This window comes from Camelina sativa, chromosome 14, assembly GCF_000633955.1.
Source record: "Camelina sativa cultivar DH55 chromosome 14, Cs, whole genome shotgun sequence".
In the NCBI taxonomy this organism is placed as follows: Eukaryota; Viridiplantae; Streptophyta; class Magnoliopsida; order Brassicales; family Brassicaceae; genus Camelina; species Camelina sativa.
Window position 1 is genome coordinate 24,978,066 of NC_025698.1, and position 9,998 is coordinate 24,988,063.

At 40.3% G+C, this 9,998-nt stretch overlaps 1 protein-coding gene across 1 annotated transcript; it reads right to left on the reverse strand.

Moving 5' to 3' along the window:
* On the reverse strand, positions 6,354-9,608 carry LOC104742386. The gene is made up of 2 exons (XM_010463388.2): positions 9,278-9,608; positions 6,354-9,178 (listed from the first exon to the last, which is right to left on the reverse strand). The coding sequence occupies exon 2, from the start codon at positions 8,921-8,923 to the stop codon at positions 8,075-8,077; it is 849 nt and encodes a 282-aa protein (XP_010461690.1). The 5' UTR covers positions 8,924-9,178; positions 9,278-9,608; the 3' UTR covers positions 6,354-8,074.

Sequence of the window (9,998 nt, forward strand, 5' to 3'; positions counted from 1 at the left end):
ACTTGTCCAAAATCGAAGATACTCAAGTTGATTCCTTAGCTGCAAGTCCTAGAATTGTCAAGCTGAAATCTCACCATTCCACAGCCAAGAACCCACAGGTAAGGCCAAGGTATACATCTTCCTCACCCAAACCTTCTCCTATCGTCAATAAGAATTTCAAAAGTACAAAAACTGTTTTGCAGTTAACCAAGCCACGAGATTATCGTAGAGCGCTTGTTTCTTCTGTTGATGATTTTGCAGGACATAAAAGACAGCCACCCATACCTCAATACCGCCCTGGTCCGGTTCCTCACATCCTTGGCAGATCTCATGCATCTAAAGCTTATACACCACCTTGGATGAAGAGGACATTTTCTCGGAAGCATTCATTGCCTTGTTCCGATCCACCAGATGCCTGAGATTCGACACAGTCAAGCTAATGACTGAAAACAAGCGCTTAGTGGGAGGCAACCCACTCTTAGGTTTTTCTTTTCCACTTTGAGTCATTTTTATTTTTGCTTTGAGTCAGTTTGAATTTGTATTGAATTATGAACTTCTATCTATCATGTTGTGTTTAATCTTGTGTTTAAGTGATTCTTAGCAGTGCTAACATCCAAGGAATGAGAAAAACACAAATTAACCGCAGCTAACTCAGGAGTAATGTTCGAACTCTCTGCATCTGCAGAGTGCATCGACCGACACACCATCAGCATCGGTCAACACAGAACATCCGGTTTGGTACCACGATTTTGTTCACAATTTCAATACTTATTCGTTTTTGTTTATTTTTCCTCGCCAATATCTTACTTGATAACACTGGGGACAGTGTTGTTTAAGTTTGGGGGAGGCAGTTACTAACTACATTTTTGTTTTTGAAAAAAATGAAAAAAAAAATGGTTTTATTGAGTCAAATTTTTTGTTGGGAACTATGATTTTTCTTTTTAGTGTACTGCCTTGGTTGATTAATGCTAAAGATTGAGTCCAAAATCCGACTAATAAAAAATCCAAAGGCTGACCAGTAAACCAGAGATGTCCAAATTTTCAGCAGAATCCACAAAAGCCTGAGGTAATTAATGCATTTTTCTTTTTACCTCATCAAGGATATTGATGTACATAAAANAGGCTAGATGCAAAGCTATGATGGATAAGGTGATGATAGAGATGCCTTTTTGATTGATGCAGTCAAGTTTTCTCCTGGTNATTTCAGAAAAGAAAAAAATGGTACTCCTCTCCCTTATTTAAAGTTTGAAATATTTTTCCTGAGAGCTTTGTAAAAAAAAAAAAGAGAATAAAAGATTATATGATTTTGATTNATGGTTTGAGTCCTGAGGAAGGAGCTTTGCTAACCAAGGATGTCAGCTCGATTCTATTGAAGCAGACTCCACAGAGGAAAAAGTATAAGAAGTAGGAGGTCGTTGTTTCTAAGGAAGTGAATGCAGTAATTCAGTGCAGGACTGCTGAGAAGTTACCAGATCCTGGAAGTTTCGTACTTGATTGCTCTATCTCTACAGAAAGGTTTGCTCATTCACTCTGTGATCTCGGNAAAAAAAAAAAAAAAAACAAATCGAAGCTCTAAGGAAGATAAAATAGAATAAGTCTGGGGGGGGGAGAAAGAGTACCACAAGTGTTAAAGTTATANCTCTCTGCATCTGCAGAGTGCATCGACCGACACACCATCAGCATCGGTCAACACAGAACATCCGGTTTGGTACNAGTCCCACCGATGAAGGCTTAATGGAGGAAATAGTGGAATTTGGTTTGAATTTGGGAGGCTATGAATGCCAACAGAGAAGTACATGGTTGTTCGATTTGGATTTATCTGCTAAGCATATGGATTATGGTTTGGATGATCATGGCATTACTTTAAAAAAAATGAGTTCCTGCCTTTTCAAACCTCTTTCACAGGTCTAAGTTTATGTTTTGCTTGAGGACAAGCAAAGGCTAAGTCGGAGGAAGTTGATATATCATGGTTTTTAGGTGTTTTTAGCCATGATATAAGTCTTATTTATAGAGTCTTTTTGGTATTTTTAGAGTCTTTTGAGTCTTTATAGGATTTAGCATGGATGGGAGCATAATGGAGCTAAATAGGAGGATTTGGAGTATAATCAAGCATTGAGGCTGAAGCTGCGAAGTTGGGAGACCAGTTCAAGAGTAAGCATCGGTCGATGCAGCCATAGTGTCGATCGATGCAGAGCCACAAGACAAACCGGAAGTTTTCCCACAAGTTTTGTAGATTTACAAAACTGCCCCAAAGTTTCCATATTTGCATCATTAGTCCCCATTCGTGTTTTAGGAATATATATAGGATTTTTATGGTCATTGTTTAGACCCAAGTTTTATTTTCTGCCACCTTTTGAGAGAGAGACCCTGAGAGCCTTTTGGGAGAGACAAGAACTCAGCTCTGTTGAGATAAGCTTTTCTAAACTCCTTTGTTCTTCTCTTTTGAATTTAATGATATCTATTTTATCCATGGTTTTTGTTTCATTAATCATGATGATCTCTTGTATGGCCATCACTTCTTCTTGTTTCTCAATCACAACCTCTTTCTTCAAAGCTTGCAATTCCTCTTGTTGCAAAGCCATCATTTCTTTTTTCTCAATGATCTCCCTTAGTTCCTTAAGCTTCTGTGCCTTGAAACGCCCTGGGAATGGTAGTGGAGGCTTGTAAACAGGAGGGATGTACTTAGCATGCTTGACAGCTTCTGACTCTTCAGCTCGATCGACCACTCGAACACTCACTCGGTCGAGTGCTTGCTCGAGCACCTGGTCGAGTGCAATACCGGATTCAGTATGCTTTGCACAAACTTCACTCTGAGCTTCAAGAAATGACCAATCCTCCCCAACTTGAACTTCACTGTCCTCAGTGACTTCTTTTTCAAAGATATGAACGGCTTTGGCAGTAAACTCCCTTGGGTTTTGAACTGCTTTACCAGGGAGTTGGGTGGGCTTTGGAGCTGAAGTAGATGCTATATTGCTCTCCATATACTTCACTCTTGAGTTCAGACCGTCAAACTTCATATTGAGATCATTATACTGTGATGTTAACCTTTGATTCAACTCAGCAAACTGTTTGGCTTCCTCAATCTTTCCATTGGTTTGCCCAATCAACAGATGTTGTATCATTGCTCTTAGGTCTTGTTCCTGGCCTTGGTTAGTCTGAAACCCTGGTGGGGGACACAATTGGGGCTGGAACACCTGATGTTGCTGCTTGGGTATATAGTTTTGTTGCTGTTGAGGTTGTTGAGGCTGTTGATGGGGGGTAGATTTGATCTTGTGGGTTAGCCACATTATTACTCCTATAAGAGAGATTGTTATTCTTGAATCCTCCTTGGTTGTAACCTTTGAATCCTCCCTGGTTTTGCATGTAGCACAACTCAGCAAACTCCCTATCTCCTTCTTGGACTGGAGCTTCTTCTTCACCAATGAAGTGAATGGTCTTTGATTGGCTTAGGAGAATCTTGTCAAGCTTCTCATTGACCATCTTTAAATCCTTCTTGTATTTTTCCTCTTGATTAGTGGAGGTGATCGATATGGTTCTATCATAATCTTCATTATAATTACCATCTGATTGAGCAAGATTCTCTACCAACTCCCAGCCTTCTTCCACATTCTTGTTGAGAAAGTTTCCATTGGAGGCTGTATCAAGTAGCATTCTAATCTTGGGTAGAACTCCTCTGTACAAAGTGCTGAGCAAAGACTCATTGCTGAATCCATGGTGGGGACACTGAGTTTGGAATCCTTTAAATCTCTCCCATGCCTCACAAAAACTTTCATTATTTCTCTGTGCAAAACCTGAGATTTCATTCCTCAACCTAGCAGTCCTTGCATTGGAGAAGAACTTGGCCAGAAAAGCTTTCTTGCATGCATCCCATGTGGTTATTGCTCCAGTAGGAAGAGTCTTCTCCCAGAGATGAGCTTTGTCTCCAAGGGAAAATGGGAATAGCCTTAACTTGAAGCCATCTTCACTCACTCCATTGATTTTTGTGAGTCCACATATCCTGTCAAACTCATCAAGGTGATCTAGAGGATCCTCCATTGGCAACCCATGAAATTTGTTGGCTTGTATCATGGAGATCAATCCACTCTTGATTTCATAATTATTATTGGCAACTGCAGGAGGCACAATACCAGCTCTTTGGTTGTGTGTGTTAGGTGCATCCCCAGCACCAATGTTCCTTGCCCTTGGAGCTTGTTGATCTTGTTGCTCCATTAGCACTTGTTGTTCTTGTTCCTGATTGATTCTTGGTTTCTGCTGTCTCAGGTCCCTTGGTGGTCGGTTGATGTGATCAAGGAGTCTCTGAAGATTGTGATGACCCTTGGATCTTGTTTGCATCAATAGACTCGAGTACAGACTCAGACAGGCACTCGGTCGAGCGCAGGCTCGAGTGGATGGTCGAGTCGACTGGGAGGTGAGGTCTATTTGTATCCGGCTTCTGACTCGATCACGAACTCGAGCACTCACTCGGTCGAATTGGAGGTCGAGTTGGTACCTGAAACTCAATCACAAACAAGCAGTAGAAGAATCGAGATCAGTAGCGAACAAGGGGATAAAGGAACTTAATCTTAGACTTCTATTGATCCTAATTGTCACAAATAAACACTCAAATGGGCAACAACGCCAAATTGAAACAAGTATTTTTCTGGTGGTGGATGATGAATGTATGGAATGTGAATGAATGATATGATGATGAACAATGGTGAAGGCAAGGTGTTTCAATTCCCCTTATGCAGTTGTAGTATAAGAGGTGTCAATCCAATCTGAGTGTTTGCAAGCAATCAGGGATGTGCATATATGTCTAAGTCAAGCCAAATATTAAGGATGTTTGTCACTAACAATCCTATGATGAAATGTAAAATGCAGAATGTAAAAGCTACTAGAACTAGGTGCTAAATGTAAATGAAACAGAATGATTATAACAGTTATGAAGCTAGAACAGTAATAGAAACTATGGTAATGAACTAATGCAAGGCAAGTAATGAACAAGACACTAAGTAAATGCAACAGAAATGCAACTAGAATGAGACAAGAGATAAAACAGGACAACTACAAAGCATAAACGAAAGTTCTGGGGATGAACTCGAGCAAGCACTCGATCAAGTGTAGATCGAGTGCAGGGTCGAGCTGGACAAATCCGGAAAAAGAGCAATGCAAGAAAAACAGAGCAATACAAAAGCAAATCAAACAACGATCAAACAACAAGATTTAAACTAGGAAATCAATAAACAAGGAAGGTCTTGAGGAGGGATTCATGGGCTGGACTAATGATTGAGGTCATCTAACTTGGTCAACAAATCTCAAACAACTTGAGCTAATCTCTAGACATATATTTCTAAGACATGTTTAATCCACTCTCATGGCAAGAAACAATCAAACTCATGCATCTCTAGACTTGTTCTCACAAAGTAAAGAATCTACACAAGCAGGCATTAAGCAATATGTCAAAAATCAAACAAGACTTCTAATCTCTTAGCAAGCCTAATGATAGTCTCTAGATCTAGCCTTATCTATGCTCCTTAGACATTGGTATGATGCTAAGATGCTTGAGATCAGATCCTACCCTCTCAGTTTTAGGACCAACATTAAGAACATCTAGCCTAAAATAGATCTACAACAATCAAGCTTGACCAAATCAAACAAACCTCAAACACAACCCAGCCTAACCCATCCTCAATATCCTAAGCAACTACTCACAAGAACACATGATGAACATCAAAGTAATAAACCCAGAAAATAATGAAACTTGCATGCTTAGATAGATAAAGCAAAGATCTACAATATTGAAGAAGGAATCAAACACGAATTCTTAATATCTTGAAAGTTATGGAACCAACAAAATCCAAGAATTCTTTGTTTTTCTCCTTCAAGGAGGTACAAGATCTAAAAATAAAAGTGCAAAAGGAATAATTCCCAAAAAGTTAAAAACTAGATTTTTGACTCTCTAAAAAGCTGGACTCTTTTGTAACTGCTGGTACAAGGCCTTTAAATAGAAAAAGTAGTGGAAGCCCTAAAAATGCTAAAAGACAAAATAGCTAGGCGGCTCGGCCAACTCGACCCGGTGCTCGAGTTGGGTTTTCTTGTGCTCCTTCCACTCGGTCGAGTCACTCTCAGCACACGGTCGAGTGCCTGGTCGAGTGGGCAGTCGAGTTGGACTCCGGACCTTGGTTCTCCAGCCTTAACTCTCTTGCTTTCTCCTCATGATTGCTTCACTTCTCCTCAGCATTGCTTCCATGCTCCTTAAGCTCCAAAATCACCTGTTTATGCATGAAAAGATACAAATGCAATGCAACTAAACTCTAAAGCAAGAACAGTCCTAAAGCTATACAATAATGGTCAAAATGGATAGCAAAAGATGTGAATATATTAAGGGAAAACAGGGTAAAATATATGAACATCAAACCATCCGCAACAAACCAATGTTATCAGTATTAGAACAACGAAATGGAACCAACTGCTCCAGCTGAGCAACACTCAGACCGACAAAATCAGACGGTGTATGTGTGAGAAAATCCTAAAAAATTCTCACCGCCTCTTATTTAATCTCAGACTGAGATTTAGCAACCGATCCATCAGAACAGGTGATCTCCCTTATTGCATTTAAATCCTGTATAGACTTCGCAGCAGAGTGAAAATATTTGTTGTTTTTGTCACCAACTAACATCCAATGAAGCTTGGAGCGTTGATGTAAAAAATTCTCCTCAAGATCAGAAACACGATCCCAACGCTGGAAAGCCTCAGCTTCAGCCGCCAAAGATACCGATGTTGGGTTGGAGAGAGTGGCGGTTAGACAATCACAAAGAACCTTATGAGTCTCCTCCACTTGCTCCGTGAGCTTACTAAGTTTCTGCTGACCCAATGAACGCAACAAAGGTTTGAGAGCCTTAAGCTTTTTAGCAAAACGGAACATTGCAGAGGTGGAATGGAAAAGACTGTCAGTATTATCCCAAAAGGATTGCACTGTGGACTGAAACTCCGGTAAATACAGAAGAACATTAGAGAACTTGAATGGCCCTCTTGGTTTCATGATTTGAGTTCCCAAAGTAAACCTACAACGAAGGTGATCAGAAACACCGCCTAAGTCAAACACACCATAAGCATTAGCAAAATTGCGACTCCAAGCCTCACTGACCAAAACTCTCTCCAATTTTTTACAGACAGAACCAACATCCCTCTTGTTACCCCAGGTAAACAGAGGACCATGATAAGTCATGTCCGATAAAGCACAATGCCGAACCACGTCTTGAAAATTCCTCATACCACTCATGACAACAGGGGAATCTTCAAAATTAGAATGCTCCTCACTATCAAGAGTTTCATTAAAATCACTGACAACTAACCAAGGTTTACTGGCAAACAATGGAGAGTCATAGTGACACATAAGATCGGACCACAACTCCTTTCTTTCATCAGTATGGTTCGATGCATAGACAAAAGAAACAAAAAAACTCAAGAGTATCCCCCGGCATGAGAATAGAACAAGTAACTACCTGTCCACTCTTAAAAACTGGAGTAACTCGCACATCCTCCTTCCAAACCACCCAAATTCTCCCAAGACGACTGAATTCATAATTTGTGATAGAAGACCAACCCCTAAACACTGAAGAAATGATTCGAGAGGCCTTATTTTCCTGGACACGCGTTTCCAGTAAGCATCCAAACTGTAAGACCAACTCCAACCCATCTCTATTTTCATCTTCATAATGGAGTTTAGAGTCAATTTTGCTCCAACCCATCTCCATTTTCATCTCTAAAATAGAGATCTCCATTTTTTTTCTCTATATTTGGAGACATCTATTTTTATTTTACACTACAATTTGGAGATCTCTATTTTTTACTCCAAAATGAAGTAGGGTTGGAGTAAAACCCTACTCCAAAATAGAGTTACTCCATTTTGAAGAAAAAATGGAGATATGGGTTGGAGATGACCTAAAGATTCAGCTTGCACCCAATCACAAACAAAAGAATGTTTTTTAGATTTGTTGAAACCTCGCATGTTCCAGAAAAAACCGGACATTAATGACGCTTCTTGGAGTTCTTTCTACTTGAGATGACAGGGGGACCACCCCTAGTCTGCTGAGAGAGAGACTCCGAAGATGATTTAGTTAAGAGCTTTGACTGACGTGGGAGAGAGGCGCGGACAGTGCCACTCTGAACTCTGTTTTGCACCGACACTGCTACCCTTCACAGTCTCCACAATGGGAACCGACGAAGAAATAGAGTTAGGGATCTCCTCAGACTCTGCAGTTTCCTTAGAGCCCTCCCCTGCATCACCAAGAACAGAGAACCGAGACGCCAACATGGTGTCATGACCAGCCGCAGGCGGAATAACAGCTTTCTCAGCACTCTTACAACCTTTCCCAGGGGAGACAACAGACCAACCAGTTTGATCCTCGTCAACCTTTTGAGATGAGACGCTAATAGGAGCTGAAAGAGGAGAAGTAGAACCCGCAGGTTTAACAGTATCCTGAATGGGAGGAGAAACAACAGTCTTTTGGGCCTTCGTGTGAGCAACAATCTCACCCTCCTCCACGTCAGTAACTAACGTTTGTTTCGGAGACATGGGAGCTGTCACACAACCCTCACCTGAATGCCCCCACTTTTGACAACGAGAACAACGGGGAGGGAGCCACGGATACTGAAACTCAATAGTGACATCCTCCTTTGTGTTTAGCTTAAAGCGAAACGAACTGGGCAAGGAGTTCGTTAAATTGACCTCCACAAAAACCTTGGCCTCATCAAACTTACTACAGAGCTCCGTATCAGGATGAAGTCGAATAGGATTACCTATCGGGCTAGTCAAGAAACCAAGACCCTCCCAGGAAAACAGAGAATGAAGAACGTTCTTTAAAGTTACACATAGGGGCATTGATGTTATCACTGGCTGATCATCTTCTGGGAGAGGAGACCAATTAGTCAGCATCATCGGAACACCCGCAATATTCCACATTCCTCGCCGTAAAACACGAAGCCGTGTAGCCTCGTCCCGAATACGTAAACGAACCGAAGTAGCAAAGTTCTCATAGACATCAATACGAAGTGTCTTGTTGCCAAGCGGCCAAATCTTGTTAACAATGACATGAATCTTAGCAACATGAGGAGCCGTCGAGGCAAACCGACCAACCAAAAAATCATCCCAAAGAGGCACACAGAGTCCTGAAGCACCGCATCAGGGACCGCGATTGTTGGAACCCCATCGACCAGACTGATATCATTTGTATATTGTTTACATTAGTGCTAAACATACGAAGCAAGTAACAAAGTTTCTGCCAATGCCAATCACAACGCAACAAAACAAAGTTACCTTACCATGTCGATCTCTCGTTTCCTGTTCATCAAGGCTTCATGATGGTAAAGGCCTTTCTATTTTTATACACAGTTTTCTTGTCGTCAGATCTCAAATTTGGTAACATCTTAACAAAACGTTTCCTGCTCTCATTTGATGCAAACAATAGTAATACCAATCGAACCTGATTTCGAATTCTACAAAAAAAACTGAATTATTCGATCTTTGAATCCTCAACCTTGGATACAAACTCAGCCGGATTTGAGAGAGATGTGTGATATGGTAAGATTTGTAGATTTCAATCTGGGCGAATACTATAACAGAGAAAAGAAGGCGAGGACAAAACGTTTTGAAGAAAGAATCTTCACAGGTGATATGTGAAGAAGTTAGGTATATTTTTATTTTATTTTTCGTCCAAAGTGTCTATTTGTATGTATGATTATTCATATTTTTGGGAAAATTTATAACAAAATGATAAGGAAAAGAGGAATTCTAAATTAGCTGAGGTGGCTTCTTCGAAGCGTTTTTTAGTTGCTGATATAGACACTTTAAGAGGGTTCAAATTGTCCATTTTATATGCTGCTAGGTGTTTTTTTAGAATCAGAAGGCAAAAGACAACATGATACATTATAGCGTTTTAATTAAGAAAAAATTTAAAAAATTTCTTTTTCCTACCGGAATTGAAACTCAGATTTGAAAACCATATTTCTAAACCATAAAATTTCATTAGAACCAATAT